Raw genomic sequence first — 18,130 nt, forward strand, 5'->3', positions numbered from 1 at the left:
TTCATGCTTTACTGTTGATCTTTCATCGGTTCCCAAATATTTATCCACTCTCTCCTGCTCAAGTTCCTTTATATCACATTCCTGTCCCAGACTGATATTTTCTTGGTACTGCAGCTTTCCTGCTTTAAATGTTGCTTTAGCACATTTATCAAGACCAAATGACATTCTTATATCATCTGAGAAAGTTTTGACAACTTCCAGTTGTGCTTTCAGCTCATCGTCTGATGAACTGTACAGTTTTAAATTGTCCACAAAAAGAAGATGAGAAGTCTTTACACTCTGTTGTTGTCTGGGAGACAAATTGTAACCATGGCCTAATCTGTTAAATAGACAGCTAATAACTGGGTTAAGGTCAAGACAGAACAGCAGCAGTGACAAAGTGTCACCCTGGGATATCTCCCTTTGAATTTTTATGCTGGAATAATAATTTGTCCTTTATCACAGTTTAGCTGCAAAGTGGTTTGCCACTGTTTCATGGTCACTGTAATGTAATTGATCAATGTAGGGTGTGACTTGTATATCTGTAAGCACTTCTTTATCCATGAATATGGGATGCTGTCAATTTTTTTTGTAATCTATCCATACCATACTTGGATTTTTCCCCCTTTTACATTTCTCCATCATAACTTTATTTAACAACAAATGATCCTTTGTTCCATATTTCTTTTGTTACCCTTTTGCTCTAGTGCCACAATTGAGTTTTTTTTTCTAAATAACTATAAACTCTGTCAGCATCAATTCCAGTACATAGTTTATACATCACCGGAATTGAAGTTATTGGGCCATAATTTTTAGGATAGCTTGCAGGTTCAGTCTTAAGGAAGAGTATCATTTTTCCTGTTGTTAATCAAGCTGGTGTCTGTTTGGGGTGCGCATAAAAGTAATTCTTACTCAGGGCTAAATCTTCATGTAATAATGTTAATACTTTTAGCCAGAAGTTAGGTACAGCGTCTGGGGCTGGGGTTTTACAGTTAGGATCTTTTCTTAATTTTATTTCATTTTCTCTGGCCATTACTTCATCCCATTTCATGTCCTGTACATTTGAACTTCTTACTGTTTCTTTTACTTCTTCTCTCCATTCAGCATCTTTGTAATGTTCTACATGGTCTTCATAGATATTTCTCTGAAATGTATCTGTTTCCTCTTTTTTGGTGGTGTTGCTGTTCCTTTTGCTCTCTTTCACAATTCTCTGCAAAACATTTTTGGATCATCAATAAATTGCTCATTGTGTACTTTTACTTTATATTTATCTGCATAGCTTCTAACTTTTTCAGCCTGTGCTTATTATCTTTAGTTTACTGTTTGCAGTGGTGTATGATAGATCCTGGTCTGTTCTAATACTGAGTTTTGTTTTTATTGCATCTCTCTAAGTATTTTTGTTGATGTGTTCCCTCTTCTATACTCTAACAGTGACACTTCTTGTCTTGATTGCTTTATAGTTTTCTTTGATACTTTCATGATGTCATTTGATTTCTTCCCTCCCTTTCTGCCCTGTATTTGTGTGGTAAGACTTTATCTGTTATTAATTTGGCTGCACAGTAATATATCCTATCATCAATCTTAATATGTCTATCTATCTCAATTAAGTAGGTTCATAGGTGATTACTAGGCTAACAACCACAAGGGCCTTTTTAAGCCTAGCCAGGCATCTCAAATCTTTGACAAGTTCTGATACCTTGGACAAGTGTAAACAAGGGCTTGGGAGAGGAAACATTTACAAACAGGGATCTGGGAGATGAGCCATTTATAGTTTGCCTGTATCCATTAGAGACATAGGTGCCAAACCAGGGATGAATGTCCTGTTCCCCATCCAATTGTCCAAGTTGTATTTGAATTTTGTTAGGGAGGAACTCTGCTTCACAAGGATGGGTAGCCTGATAAAGAGATGTGGTAGTCTTTGGAATACATACCTGTCTCTCCAGTAGGTCCTACTTATATCATAGGCAAGGTTTAAGTCTTTATAATGGATAATTTTTGTGCCGTTTGTTTTGTGGATATGCAGGAAGTCCATCAGAGTGGGGTCTGACAATGCCTTGTACACCAAGCATGGATCTCTCCTCAAAAGCCTGTAGGAGACAGAATACAGGGATAAGACCATGAAGCAGTCTACATAGGATGTTTTACTTACACCTTGTATTATGTTAGTGAGGAACCTCTGTGGATACTCCAATTTTTGGATATGCCTGGTTAGGCACATGCCAAAGGGGGCACTGTATTCAATGATAGGTCTGATGAATGCTGAATACAGTGGAATAACGACATCCTTGGCCTTAGTACCATACCTTTGTTTATAAGTTGCACAACATAGAATGATTTCCTCACTACTGTACACACTTGATGGTCAAATGCTAGATTATTGTCTCTGTGTGTCCCCATATCATGGACTACTGGGTCAACTCTAAGGGTTGTGTTATCAATATGATAGTTATCAGGGGTGGATGACTTCCTGAATGATACTATTAAGTATTTATTGGCATTTAGCTTTAGCTCATGGCTCTGACACCAGTTGTTTGTCTGTGTCAGCCATTCCTGGAGAACATTTGAGTCAGTGTGGGATTCAATGACAGCTCCTAATTTGCAATAATCTGCAAATTTAGTCAGCTACAGACCATTGACATTGGCCTTGACTTCAGAGAAGTAAATGCCAAAAAGGATCAGGTCAAAGACTGATTTCTGAGGGACTCCAGTTGTGACTGGCCTCCTTGTAGAGGTGGACTTCCCAATTCTAACTGCCTGGGTCCTGTCTGTTTGCCAGCTGGGAATCCATCAAGTGACATACGGGTTTGTACCTAACCTCCTGAGTTGGTCAACAATGCCTGAGTGGGATATTGTGTCAAATGCCTTGGCCAATTCAAGGTAGGCAGTATGAACCATTTTGCCCTCATCCATTGCTTTGATGACATTTTCAAAGAAGCCACCACTTTCAGTAAACATGACCTGCCCTTGACCAAACCAAACTGGGTTGGGTCCAATGTCAGGAGGTTTACTATATCACTATTGATAATTTCCATGATCATTGTTTCCATGGCTTTACATATAAGACTAGTGAGACTTATGGGTCTGTAGTTTCCGTGGTCTGTAGATGGCCCAAAGAACTCAAGATCTTTTTCTTCTACACTAAGGGAACATTCTTCATTCTGTGTTTGTTGCGGCATTCTGCAGACAGTTCCAGAACATCTTCCAGTGGCATATTCTCTTCAGCTGCATCCTGCACCCTCTGTTGCCCTTTCATATGGGAACTCACTGGCCTATCACTCCACAACTCTTGACTGTGTCAGGGTTGCCACCATTTCTTGTTTCTTCCTTTGTTGTGAAACTCCAACTGAACTTTTCAACTGGTATACTACTGAAGACTCCAGAGTATCTTTATGTGGCAACTGATCAGATGCTTCCTATTCTACCTGTTTCTCCTTAATTTAGAGACTCACTATTCCATCATGCTGTGACATTACCAGTGTTGGGCTTTCTAGACTAAATCCTTTACTTTGCAGGTAATCCATAACTTCAGTTTCTGTTTCTTTAACTTCTCCATTACTAATCATCTTTTTTCTAGTTTCACCCTTTGTTTTATTTGTTTTATAAAATTGTCCATATCCGGGTGCTTTTGCCTGTATTTCTGTTTGAGTATCTTTGGTGCTGCTTTTTTTCTATTGATTAGTTTTTCTCCTTTGCATAAATATTGTGCCTCTTTTTTTTCCCCATGTTCATACTTTTTCTTCAGATGTCTCCCACTCCAACTGTTTCTCCTTACTTTGGAGACTTGTTCCATCATGCTGTGACATTACCTGTGTTAGACTTTCTACACTAAAGCTTTCACTTCACAAGTATTCTATAAACTTCTGCTTCTATTTGTTTAACTTCCAATTTACTAATCTTCTGTTCTACATTTCCCTTTGTGATCTTATTTTTAGCATTGTGTTTTTTTTTGTTTTGTTTTGAATAGCTGGGTGCCTCTGTTTGCATTTCTCTTTGGAGCTGCTTATTTTGCATTGATTAGTTTGGCTTTCTCTTTTGCATAAATACTGCATCATCCAATCTCTCTTTCTTTCCCATGTCCATATTTCTTTTTTACACCTTTCAAAAATCTCTAGATTTTGTCCTTTATATTTTCGCACTTCCTCAGTTGCTTTATCATCTATACTGCCCAAGGTTTCTCGATCTATATAATGTTTTTCATCAATCTGCTGTAATAAAATGCAAAACTGGATTTGAAGCTTTTGACAGTTTTTCTTATGCAAATATTTTTCTTTCCTGTAACTTCCCTCATAATCTTCCTGAATATCTTCTATCTGAAAAGTCTGGGCGTCTTGCATAATAGCAACAATGCATAATTTATTTCTTATCCTCAGTAGTCCACTCTATTATCTTTATGGCTCTTTTTTGGCCTGTCACTTTTTGTGTGCAGCGGTAGCGTTGTTGCCTCACAGCAAAAAGTTCTCCCATTCGATTCTCGGCTGGAGTGCAGGGAGTACCTTCTGTGTGGAGTCTGCATGTCCTCCCCGCAGTTGGGGGGACGCTCGAAAGACATGCGCAAATGGGCATGCCTTCACTGAAGGTTGAACGTCAAGCTGGCACCTCGGCATTCATAAAAATCTACTGCCAATCATTAGCGGACTGGAGTGCCTCTGTGGCGACCCCTAACCGGGAAAAGCCGAAAGACCAACAACAACAACTTTTTGTGTTTTTGTGGACTACTACTTTCTTCTACAGCAGGGGGCCATTCTCCCCCTGAGCCTAGCATAACCCTATTATAAAAATATTTCCATGTCTTGAAGATTCTACACTGTCATTTTTTTCCAGTCCTGGCACCAGTGCGCCTACCAGGATTGGGCACTTTTTTATACTGGGACTTGTGCACCCAGGTGACTTTTTTAGTTTTAAGCTACTTCTGTCCATGATATATGCTATATAAAATATAATCTATATATTGGTGTCATCTTGGTGAGATTTTATAAAAACAGGATGTACTTGTGAAAGAAAGTACTCATCAAGACTTGAGGATGAATTCATTTCCAGCAATGCTACTCTCATTTGCTTGCAGATTTTACCATCTCTCCATCCAAACCCATGTCTTCCTGTGTATGGTATTTAAAGTAAAGAAATACAGTTCTATAGCTTTTGCAACTTTAATAAGTACACCTGATAATGTTACTTTAATGCAATACCTGCTGGCCTTCAGATAATGATGTTACCTGCCTGACTGCTAACTGGTTGGATAGCAATTGCTTGGAGTTCCCAGTCAAGGAAAACTTACACATGAAAAAATGTATTCAGCTGAGCATGTATTACATGTTCAACTAACATAATTTTCTCACATTTAAACTGCTTAATTATGACACTCAGTACTATACTTAAGTTGTAATGTAACAAATGTACTGTGTGTGCCCTGCCCTTCAAGTGCTATAGGCTTAAATGAGAGAAGACAGCCTACATAACTAACACTGCAGAACTAGAGCAGTAAACAGTGCAGTCAGTGCTACAGATGTGAATGAATCAAATCTCTTTGGTGTCCAGTTTCTGTTTATTGTTTCTGTGTTGACTTCCTAGTTACACTGTGGCCAGGGAAATGTGGTAAAATGCATTTGTTTCTGATGCATATTCTGACTGTTTCACTTTGATAAGATGCTGAGTTATGTATAAAGATAGGCATTACTATGAGATGGGCATTACTATGAGATGGGCATTAATATGAGATAGGCATTACTATGAGATGGGCATTACTATGAGATGGGCATTAATATGAGATAGGCATTACTATGACATGGACATTACTATGACATGGACATTACTATGAGATGGGCATCACTATGAAATGGGCATTACTATGAGATGGGCATTACTATGAGATGGGCATTACTATGACATGGACATTACTATGAGATGGGCATTACTATGAGATGGGCATTACTATGACATGGACATTACTATGAGATGGGCATTACTATGAGATGGGCATTACTATGCCATGGGAATTACTATGAGATGGGCATTAATATGAGATAGGCATTACTATGAGATGGACATTACCATGACATGGGAATTATTATGAAATGGGCATTACTATGAGATGGGCATTACTATGAGATAGGCATTACTATGACATGGACATTACTATGAAATGGGCATTACTATGAGATGGGCATTACTATGACATGGACATTACTATGAAATGGGCATTACTATGAGATGGACATTACTATGACATGGGAATTACTATGAGATGGGCATTAATATGAGATAGGCATTTCTATGAGATGGGCATTACTATGAAATGGACATTACTATGAGATGGGCATTACTATGACATGGGAATTACTATGAAATGGGCATTACTATGAGATGGGCATTACTATGAGATAGGCATTACTATGACATGGACATTACTATGAAATGGGCATTACTATGAGATGGGCATTACTATGAGATGGGCATCACTGTGAGATGGGCATTATTATGAGATGGGCATCAATGTGAGATGAAGGACACTTATCTGTCATGAAATCTGTCTTTGTAATATAGTGGAAGATATGATCACTCGCAACCTATAATCCATACACACACACACACACACACACACACACACACACACACACACACTCACATCCCCCATGTGAAGAAAAATTAAATCATTTTATAATAAAGTGGTACAGCCTAACAGTCTACTAAAATTTATTTGTTCACAGACATAGCATTTGTTTTACAGTTTCTACTTACTTTACTATACCGTCGAGCCATGGTCTTTTCCCACAGGCTTATCATCTCTAGCCATTTCATCTCACGATGACGAATTACTTCCAGAGGAGGTTGCCATGCTCTAATGAAAATAAAACAGGCAAGGAGATGAAGACAGACTACTATCATTGATGGTATTTTAAGCAGTCTTTAAAGCAATAACCACTCTGTTTCTAAGTTAACTATCAATATATACTGATGCAACTTCGCACAGTGTAATGATATTCTGCAAGTCGGTGGGCACAACCACACTATAACTGTTGTTCAGGTGAGTGCTTATCAGAAGCAGAATTATAAAAGCATGCCTCTTCTTATCCAGCCCTTGAACATTACAGTAAAATGCAGGTGTCATGTTAACAACATTAAAATTACTTCAGAACCAAGGTACTGCATTAAAGGTATTAATGCAGGCAATAATTCTGAATCCAAATATCAGAGCTTGATATTTTATAAAGCTGTCTATTAGTTTAGACATGACTTTTCCCTTCACATGCCAAACCATCAAAAACAAACTGCTTTTCCTTTCAGAATATACAAAGTTCTTCTATCCTTTTCAGTTCAGAACCTTTTTAATTGTAATGTTTTTTTTTAAACACCTTTATTGAATAACTTGTATGCTGCAGTGGTACGGCGGTAGCGTTGTTACTTCACAGCAAGAGGTTCTCCCGTTCAATTCTCGGCTTGGCAGTGCCTTCTGTGTGGAGTCTGCATGTCCTCCCCACGGTTGGGTAGCATTCAAAAGACATGCGTGCCTAAATGGGTGTGCCTTCATTGAAGGCTGGGCATCGAGCTGGCACCTCAGCGTTTCGTAAAAAATCTACTGCCAATCATTAGCGGACCGGAGTTCTGCTGTGGCGACCCTTTACCGGGAAAAGCTGAAAGACAAACAACAACAACCTTTATTGAATAACTTATAACATAGGCACATTTACATTTATATAAAAGTAATCAAAATGTAGTACCAAGTTAAAATTAAAAAACATTATGCTTCACATATATTGCTATATATCATATAATCTAAGCTACATTACGTAAATGATTCAATTACTGCCCCAGTTTTTTTTTAAACAAGAAACATCTTTATTAAATCATCACTTATGACATAAGCAATCATGCATTTATATGAATGAAAACAAACCACACCGACACAATCCTAGTTGCAAGCATTTTACATCACAAACCATAATGGCACACTCCCAGTTGCAGATACTATACATAATTTATAATCTACCCAATCATTTTCAGTTAAACTTTACATAGCTCATTTAAGTTCTGCCACCTTTTAAAACTCATTCCTGCCTTGTATGTATTGTTCAAACAATTTCCATTTTTTCCTATGTAGTTTGCGCCTACCTTTTCCTAAAGATCTCAATCCCAGTTGTTTTATCTCGGTTACTATATTCACTATTTCTAATATAGTTGGTTTAGATTTTGATTTCCATTTTCTAGTAATTGCTTCTTTTGCCAGCCATCATAATTATAGAGACAGTAAGGCTTTACTAAGTCTAGACAATTCCAATTCTGTTTCACAGCTCAGAAAAATCATATCCCTCGTCACAACAATCTGCCCACCAATCATGTCCAGCAATGCATCCCACAGGGAATCCTTAAAGTTTACCAACTCGCTGCACTCCCAGAAAATATGTTCCCAATTACCTCTTTCTTCCCCGTCACACCTCTAACATTTGCTGTCTACCTGAGGAAAAATTCTCTGGAGTCTACTTGAGGTATAAAAAAATCTATGTAAACATTTCCAAGCTCACTTCATAATTTGCTCCAGGATTACTACTTTCATTCGAAGCAGTTCTCAGCATAGTGAAAAGTAATAGTGATATTGTTATGAAACCCCCAACTATCTGAGATTTTACTGCAGTATCTGTAAGTTTTTATTCTACAGAATGGTACTGGACACGTCTGTATTCCATTACAGTTTATTACATTCTGTCAGTTTAAATCAACTATCACATATATACAAAAATAATAATACACAAAATTATCTAATAAACATGGACATGCAATCAGTGACATCAAAGTGTATGAATAAACATGGCAAAGAAAGCAGATCAGGTCCTAAATAAATGAATTTTAAACAGCACTCATCTTACTAAATTGTAACAAATGTGACTAATAAGATATGCCCATATCACTTTAACCTATAGTTTACAGACTTGAAGCAGCATTTTACCTATTACTTAATGCATAAATGCAGCTGACAGTTTTAAAACTAATACTGTTAGAAATCATGAACAACTCTTATCTTTAGTAACTTCAGTTATGAGGGTTGTCTGTGGATCCCAAGCATTAACAATACAATTTATGTAATATATCTTGAAGAACCAGAAATTACCAACGTACCATAACCAAAACTGTTAATTAAAATGTATATTAACATTATCACAGCTTTAGCACTTATTTTCAATTAGTTTCAAAGAATGTGGATAGGTCTGTATTCAAAGTATATGTTTTGCAAAATGTGTGTGTGTGTGTGTGTATGCATGTATATATATATATATATATATATATATATATATATATATATGGTTTACTATTGAAATCTCATTGTGCAGGTGGTCGAACAACATGTGGTATAAAGGCAGTTTTCAAAGAGGCACAATGCCGAACCTGACTACTGTGAATTCACAATAATGAATGTGCACTGTAATTTGGTAGTTGAAGTTCGGCATTGTGAGTGGATATTGAGGTACACTGAGTAACAGGTAATTTACCCTTTTCCTCACTGTAGTGTGATCTCAAAGTTGGTATATATAACTTGCAGTGTGTGTGGGGGTGCAAGCCCCCCTGCAAAACAGTAAAAACCATGTGCCGTTGACTTCATAGCCTAACAGTAAGTTTCACTGCATAGCTTAGGTGACTGAAGTTACATAAAGCTATGTCGAATTACATTGAATGTCGATGCCAGTGAACTGACGGTCGATGCTGTGCAGGCGTCGGGATTACCGTTCTGATATTATATTTCACTTATTTAATCAGACAATGGAAGTGCTTTCTGCGTTTCAATAGTAAACCATGTGTATATACACACACACACACACATATATATATATATATATATATATATATATATATATATCTATATATATATATATATATATATATATATATATATATATATATATATATATATATATATGTATGTGTGTGTGTATTTTAGATGTACAACTAGTCACATTTCACAAAACTAATTGAAAAAAAAACTCCATCAGCTTGCAGTACTTAGCACTTCTGTGAAGCGCTAAAAGTATTTATGAATACCTAGCCAGTTCTTATACTCCTATAAAACAGCTCAAGATATGTTGCTTTAATGTATCAGCATGACATTCTAAGTTACCTTTCCAGTATTAGGCTTTATATATTTAAACAAAAAATCTTTGTATGGCTGTTGTGCGCACATTAGCAGCACATTTACAAATAAAATAAATAATTTTAGTTTTTGTTGCTGTTATCTTTTATGATTTTATTTCTAGTCATTTCTGAAGGATAAACAGGCATTTCTGTGATACACTTATGAAATCCTTAACATTTTTTGTCATAAATGTTTAAGCAAAATGTCACCCGTAAACAGATATTTTGCCTTCATATCACTTGCAGTAGCCATAGACCTTCTTCTGAATCAAAGATGGAAACTTTTCAGAAACATTTTAACACCTAACATTAAGTAACATATCATGATTAGCTGTAATGTGCAAGAACAGGATAACTGAAAAAAAGCACATGTATAATGGCTGTACTATGGGAGAAATAGCATATTTATGGTATGCAAATGACTGCATAATGTCATGCAAATGAGCTCCTAAGTGCATATGAGACAAATGAAGTATGAAAATTATAAAATCAAACAAGGAAGAGTAAATTAGGGATGTATAAATCCAGTGCTATGAGCCACAGTACTCATCTATTCTGAAGGTTAGGTGCTGCCAGAGTACATTAACTTCACTCAAGCTAATATGCTAAGTTTAATCAACAACATATTAGCATGGGCTACAACAAGTATTAGGTAGGGATGAGGAGGAGTTGGTTCTTAAGGGAAACCTATCTTTGTGGAATATCAAGTTAGATGCAGTTCTGAAATTAGCCAAAGTAATGCCTGACAGAAATAAAGTCTTCCAAAACAAATACCTCAGTTTGTAGAAGAAGCTAGATCAAAGAGTGGGTTGTTAAAGCCCTGAGAACTAAGTTCAAATTCCAAGGTGGAGTGGAGTCCCTAATGGGGAGGTGAAGAAGAAGCATGCCTTTGAAATAGGATTACACATCTTATGAGCAGCTAGCATGGTGTTTTGAAAACCTGACAGCCATTTGCCCTTTAATGATGGTGCAACTAGACCCTAAATTAAAATGTGAGGGCAGAAAATATAAAGCATCTGCACTAGAGGTGAACTATGGTTCAAGTATTTGATTAGAAGCCCATATGGAGAATCATTTCTATTTATTATTGCAAATCCTTTGGATAGATTTTGGGTTGCCTGTTCAGAAAATGACGGGTTCCTGGCCATTAAGGAAACTGGAGAAACCATGCACTTAATCTGAGGTTGTGGACATCTGGATGAGGCTAACCAGAAGGGTGAGAAAGTAGTGGAGACCAATACCATGTGCTCAAACTCATCAGACCCAGACACTGAAAATAATTCCATCTGAGTGCCGAGGACAAAATGTCAAGCATTCAGGTCTCACATCCATTCAACATAACAGGTAGCAAAGGAGTTGGCATTGAGTGAGTAGGGAGTAAAACTGTTGGTACCAAAACTGGAATAATTGATGGTGCCAGAGCAACAGGATCCAGGTAAAATATCAAACTCCAAAGCCGCTGGTGCAGGGACTGGCACTACTGAAGGAGATAACAGTGGGAAGGGGCACAGCCCAATTATATCTCTCAATTGTCCAGAATATCCAGATTTTTGCATCACATTTTTCATCTGTTCTTCATACAATTTGTGATTTTCATAGGTTCATAGGTTCATAGGTAGGTACTAGGCTATCGGCCCTAGGGCCCATGCAAGCCTAGCCAAAAAATGTACCCTGGCTTTTGCCACCCAAGAAAATTATTTTCCTGTGCCCCTGTCGAGCAGAGCCACAGAAGTGATCCCCGGGGTGAATTTCCCATTTCCCATCCAATCATCAAGATTTTTCTTGAAGAGTGCTAATGAGGAGCTCTGTTTGACATAGATAGGTAGTCTGTTCCAGAGTATGGGAAGTCTCTGGGACAGGAATTTATCCCTCTAGCATGTTTTCTGACAAATGTTTGAGTACTGAAGTCATTAAATAATGACAGACATTTGAGTTTTAGACTTCATATCATTCAGAAAATGTATGCTAATGGAAAACCTATTGTTTTATCAACTTTATAAATTTATTAGAGCAACATTTAAAAGTCATTCCCTGTTTTTGGCCTTTGCCCGCCCCCCCCCCCCAAAAAAAAAAAGTTTGGCTTTGACCAGATTTCTTGCACTAAGAGGCTGAGAAGTATGAACCCAATCCACCCCAGTACCAGAGGAGAATGGGATGATGCCCAGCTCCATCTATATCTTAAAAAATTACCTTTATCATAGGTTCCCATTTTGCTTCTGTGGTACTTTGGAATGATCTGAAAGATGTGAGAGGGGATGTAGAAGGAGGTCTCAAGTAAGAAATGGGACAATTCCTTCTCAGAGGAATGTCAACTCACAGATTTGTCAGGAGACTTGACCCTAATTACAACTGTTTCCAAATGAGGAGATTTGGGTTTCAGCAGCAAGGAAGGAAAATACTCTGTCCTCTGTACCTTTGGAGAAGAACTGGAAGCCTGGTCCCCATTCCAACACTTCCTGCCCTTCCTGTCCTTATGTTTATCTTTAGCCTTTTTCTTTTCTTGTTTCTCTGAATAGAAAGAAGGCCTGTGAAAATAAGTTTGGAACTCCTCTCTGCTAAGATTCAAACCACTTACATACATACATATATACATACAAATATTTCAGACACTGGCATTAATGCCCTTCTAGCCTGCCAGTATACCAAAATAGTAATTTCCATAATAAGTGCCCAGGCTGTTCTTAAAAATATCTAAACTAGTGTTTGCTTTAATGTAATTTGGTAGTCTGCTCCATGCATCAGCTGCTCTCTCAGAGAGGAATTTAGTTCACTTCTCATTTCTTCACAATCTTCTACATAGGTTGTCTGACGATTCTTTACTACTTTTTGATAACCCCAAACTTTCCCAGAGGTAGATGTCTCTAAATGCCCTATATACCTAAATAAGATACCTGTAAGAGACACTGTACAAATTCAGATATTTCAGTCTTTCATAATAACTTAAATTTTCACATCCATGAATCCCCTTGGTACATTTCCTCTGTACTCTTTCTGGTGTACTCATGCTTGTTTTCTTATAAGGTTTCCATATTGTTATTCTATTCTGAAGTTTAGGTCTAATGTAATTAACAAACAATGACTTCAACACTTCTGATTTCCTAGACTTTATAAATCGTTTTATACAACCTATAGCTCTATAACAATCATTAACCAATTGGTTGATATGATTATAAAAACTCAAAGCTGGATCTACCCATATACCCACGTCCTTAAATGAGTCTACAATTTCAATCACTGTGTGCTGTATTAAATATTCACCTTTCAATTTATGTCTCCCAAATCTCATATGCTAAGTTTTTGATGTATTTATCAGCATATTATTCTCCTGTGCCCAAATGGTCAATTTAGTGAAGTTCTTTGGCAGACATGCCCTATCTGTAACACATGTAATCAGTTTAACCAATTTCAGGTCATCTGCATATAGACTGCAGAATACCTCAGATGAAAAAGTTAGGTATGAAAGATACAATCTAAACAAATAAGGGCCTAGGACAGAGCCCTATGGGACACCATGACACTAACCAAAATTTCACCTGTCCAATTACTCTATGATACTTGCCATGTCCTATTTGTAAGCCATGCATCTATCAAAAGTAAGTCAATACTGAGTTGTTCTAATTTATTTATCAGTGTTTTGTATATAACCCTGTCAAACACTGAAGTTAAATCTATATAAATGACACCACAGCACAATTTTTCATTCATAGCTGTTATTACATTGTTGTAGAACATCATGTTACAGGTGGTAATAAATCTAGTTTCAACATATGCATGCTGATATATGGTTTCCAGTCCCAACCTTTCTAATCTTGGCAATAACTTATTCAATATTACGTTGTCCGTTACTTTCCTACAACATGAAAGCAGACTTAAGGGTCTATCTGACTCTGGGTTTGTCATACTCCCCCTTCCCTTAATAAAAAAATAATATCTTTTGGCTTTTCCCGGAACTCCGGTCCGCTAATGATTGGCAGTAGATTTTTATGGTGCCGAGTTGCCAGCCCGATGCCAAACCTTCAAAGAAGGCACACCCATTCATGCACGCACCTACCTGCGTGTCTTTAAACGTCACTCGACCATGAGGAGGACATGCAGTCTTCACACAGAAGGCGCTCCAGCCAAGAATCAAATGGGAGAACCTCTTGCTGTGAGGTGACAACACTAACCGCTGCACCACCGCGGCCATTCAGGTTTAATAAACGCATGTCTCCAATATTGAGGAATCTCCCCATATCTATGTGACCTAGTAAATAATAGATATAGTGGTACTATAAGTTCTTTCTGAAATGTTCTCAGGTCATTTTACTAGTTATTTATCCTCCTAATCATTTGTTTGGATCTAGTTTGCATAGTTCTTTTTCATTATAATCTAATCTGATTCCAGTAACTGGCTACCTGGATGATCACTGGAACAACTTATCACCCCCTTTGTGGAGCCAAACTGCTTTGCATACGATTTTGTAAATATATCTATAATCTATTGCAGTGCTTCCAAAACTGTGGTTCTGGACCCCTGGGGGTCTGCATGATACATTCTTGGGGTCCGTGAGCTCACCTGGATTCCAGGCATTGCCAGTGACCTTGTGAAAAAAGAAGTTGCTCCATTCACTGTCAATTTATAAAAATAAAAAAAAAAAAGAGACTTTCCTTTCTGCAGCTGAGCTGCTTAATTTCCGCATGCACAGCTAAGCAGCTGCTTGCCCGGAGTTTTTAGAGACGGAAAGAAGGAGCAACTTCCACATTTGCAGCTGACGCTAAGCAGCTGCTCACTTGCCCTGTTTTTTCTGCCTGGCAGTTAGAACTTGGAGGGAAATTTAAACAACTGTTCTGCTCCCTCCAAGTAAGGTCCCAGATTTATGCTAGTCGCGGCTAATAGAAATTACTGCAGAGCTGATCCAGACGATCTTGTCAAAAGACCTTGGACTGAAGGTATTACATTTATTTATTTTTTTTAATCAAGGCTTAAATAAAAAACAGTGCAGTTGACAGTGTAGCTGTCAGCTGTCCTTATTTTCACAGATTTCCAGATTTTTGTCTCATTTAGTCTGTTTCTCATAAAATGGTGTTTTATGGCAAATCCCTGGTAAATTATTTTGTACTGAAATCAGAAACTAATGGAAGACATTTGTGCTTTAGATTTCATATCTTTCAGAAAAATTCATACTAATGCAAAACTTGCTGTTCTATCAACATTCTAAGTTTGAAAGAGCAATATTTAAAATATGTCCTTAGTTATGGCCCTCTGTCTCCCACCCCATTATGACATGCTTTGTCCAGATTTCTTGTGCTGAAGAGGTTGACAGGTGTGTGTGTGTGTGTGTGTGTGTGTGTGTGTGTGTGTGTGTGTGTGTGTGTGTGTGTGTGCACGCACGCATGTGCATGTGGGCATGCATGCACGCGCGCTTGTGTGTGTGTGTGTGTGTGTGTGTGTGTGTGTGTGTGTGTGAATAAGAGGGAGGGAGGCAAGTAGATGTATGTGTGTGTGTGTGTGTGTGTGTGTGTGTGTGTGTGTGTGTGTGTGTGTGTGTGTTTAAAAGGGAGGAAAGCAGTTGTGTGTGTGTTTAAGAGGGAGGGAGGTAGGTGTGTGTGTGATACATAGGTAGCATACCTCTCAACTGTCCAGGTTTTTGCAGAATGTCCAGATTTTTGCCTCATATGTTCATCTTTTCTGTGCAACTGTTTTGTTTAGCTAGCTAGCAAATGGTATCACTATTCACTATTATGATAGAGAATTTTAAAGCAGTGTTAGTAGCACACCAGGTAGCATATTTGCATTTTAATGCAGAAGGCTGTGGGTTCTACTCCTACAGCATGCAGATGGATTGCTGATACTGTATTGTATTTTCAGGGGGTGGGGTGCTAAATTCCTGAATATGTCCTTCTTTGGATGAGATGCCTAGTAACTATGAATCTGTTTTCAGTTTGCCATCCATGCAATATTACCAGCTTACCATTTTATGTAGCATAAGTAGTCAATTTATTCTTCTAGGGCAGCAGGTACTGACTTTGTAGATAAAACACTGAGATGGTGATTAGCAGCAACCTTTTCATTAGTTACAGATCTCTTTAAGGTGGAATTATTCAGATGACTTTTACGTCTGCAGAGATTGTGCATATTGACTGATATTGGTGGATTGTAGTGACAGAAGTTTGAGTAGGATTTTATGGTTGAAATGTTCTGAATTGGGCAGTTTTGTCATTATTAGTTCATATGTTTTGTTCCGTTGCTTACTGGAAAAATGTGCGGAACTATACATTTAAAACACACTTTATCAAGTGGTGCTGTATTATACAAGGGATATAATTCAATTATTATATATTATAAGTAATACAGTCAGGAAGGTGAATCAAAGAACTTTTGCATGGTCCTAAAAATGTGTGTAAGGGGCCTATGATTTGTAAACAGCCCAAAGGTAAAATTACCCAATGGCCAGATGCATTTTCTTTGAATGTGAGTTTCAATACTGTTTCAGTGAATGTGAGTTTCAAAGGCAGAGATGTTTTAATGTTTAGTCTGTTTTCATTGTGAGACTGTATCGCTTTGTTTAGCTTTAGCAAACATCTATCAGTGTTTGTGCTATAACATTTAAAATAAAAGTTTTAAATGAAATCCAAATATTTGTAATCATTGTAGAAGTAAAGGAGAAAACTGTATACACACTGAGAATTTTGAACAGCATTTATGGCAACTGGGGGATAGTCAAGTAATGGGACACTGAAATGGCTGCTGGGGGGTTGATCCAAACGTAAAGCATGTGTACCGCCAATATGCTTAATCCTTTTGTCCGGCTTGTTTATTTCAGTTTTCAAAGTTGTAGTTCAATGTCTTTTCCATTTCTTTTATTTTTTATCTCTCACCTTAATCAGATATCTAATTTTTATGGAAATATATCCCCCTGACATTATATGCCTAGATCCTGATCATTTTTTAGATTTTTTTCATTCAAACAATGTTTCTTTCAAAACTTTCTACATTCCATCTGGAGTTTTTCCACTGGACACATCACTCCAATTACTTTTACATAGAGACCAGGGATGTAGCCAAAAATATGCATTTTGTACTCAAACCTAGTGTTGCTGACTCCACTACCATAGGTTCATAGGTCAGTACTAGGCTATCAGCCCAAGGGCCTAAGTAAGCCTAGCCAACAAGGTTCCCTGGCTTACGCCACCCAAGAAAGTTAATTTCCTGTGCCCCTGTCGAGCAGAGCGACAGAAGTTATCCCCGGGGTGTATTTCCTATTTCCCATCCACTCATCAAGATTTTTCTTGAAGAGTGCTAATGAGGAACTTTGCTTGACATAGATGGGTAGCTTGTTACAGAGTATAGGAAGTCTTTGGGACAAGAATCTATCCCTCCTGCATGTCCTGTTTATTGTGGTGACAAGGTTTAGGTCCCTAGAGCATGTAGCTCAGAGGGATTGAGATTTCTTTAGGTGTAGCATGTCCAACAGCTCTGGGTTTAACATAGCTTTATATGTTATGCAGAGATCTCCTCGGAGTAGGTGATATGCTACAGAGTAAAGCTGGAGTTTTTTGAGACGGTCTGTTTGAGGCCAGTAATCCTCTTTGTCAGGTACTTCTGTGGCCTTTCCAGCTGCTGCAGATGTCTTGTGAGGTACATCCCAAAAGGGGCATTGTACTCTATAATGGGTCTGAGTGCCAAGTAGAGAAGAACAATGACCTCTTTTTTCCTGCATGAGAACCCTTTTGTGATGAGGTGTGCCACATAGAAGGATTTCCCGACTACTGTGGTGATGTGATTATCAAAGAAGAGACTACTGTCCATCTGGGTCCCAAGGTCTCTTATCACACATTTAGCATAAAGTAGACTGCCATTTATGTGGTAGTTCATTGGTACAGAGTTTTTACCAAAGGGCATAACAATGCACTTTTTGGCATTGAGCTTGAGGCCATGCTTCTGACACCAGGCATCTGTCTGAGTGAGGCCCTTCTGTAGGATGTCCACATCATTTGGGGACTCGACTATGGCTCCTAGTTTGCAGACATCTGTAAACTTCATTAGCCAGAGGCC

The 18,130-nt window shown here is 37.9% G+C and overlaps 1 protein-coding gene across 1 annotated transcript in view; it reads right to left on the bottom strand.

The window, feature by feature from the left end:
* The window catches only part of LOC122811987 (carabin-like), a 1,241,323-nt gene that overhangs the window by 892,219 nt on the left and 330,974 nt on the right, over positions 1-18,130 (bottom strand). The window contains exon 3 of the mRNA XM_044084192.1: positions 6,715-6,814. Within this exon, the coding sequence (XP_043940127.1) occupies positions 6,715-6,814 (100 nt within the window). The remainder of the gene's footprint in view (positions 1-6,714; positions 6,815-18,130) is intronic.

The sequence above is a fragment of the Protopterus annectens genome, chromosome 9.part0 (assembly GCF_019279795.1).
Source record: "Protopterus annectens isolate FY-2018-M chromosome 9.part0, PAN1.0, whole genome shotgun sequence".
Classification (NCBI taxonomy): domain Eukaryota; kingdom Metazoa; phylum Chordata; order Ceratodontiformes; family Protopteridae; genus Protopterus; species Protopterus annectens.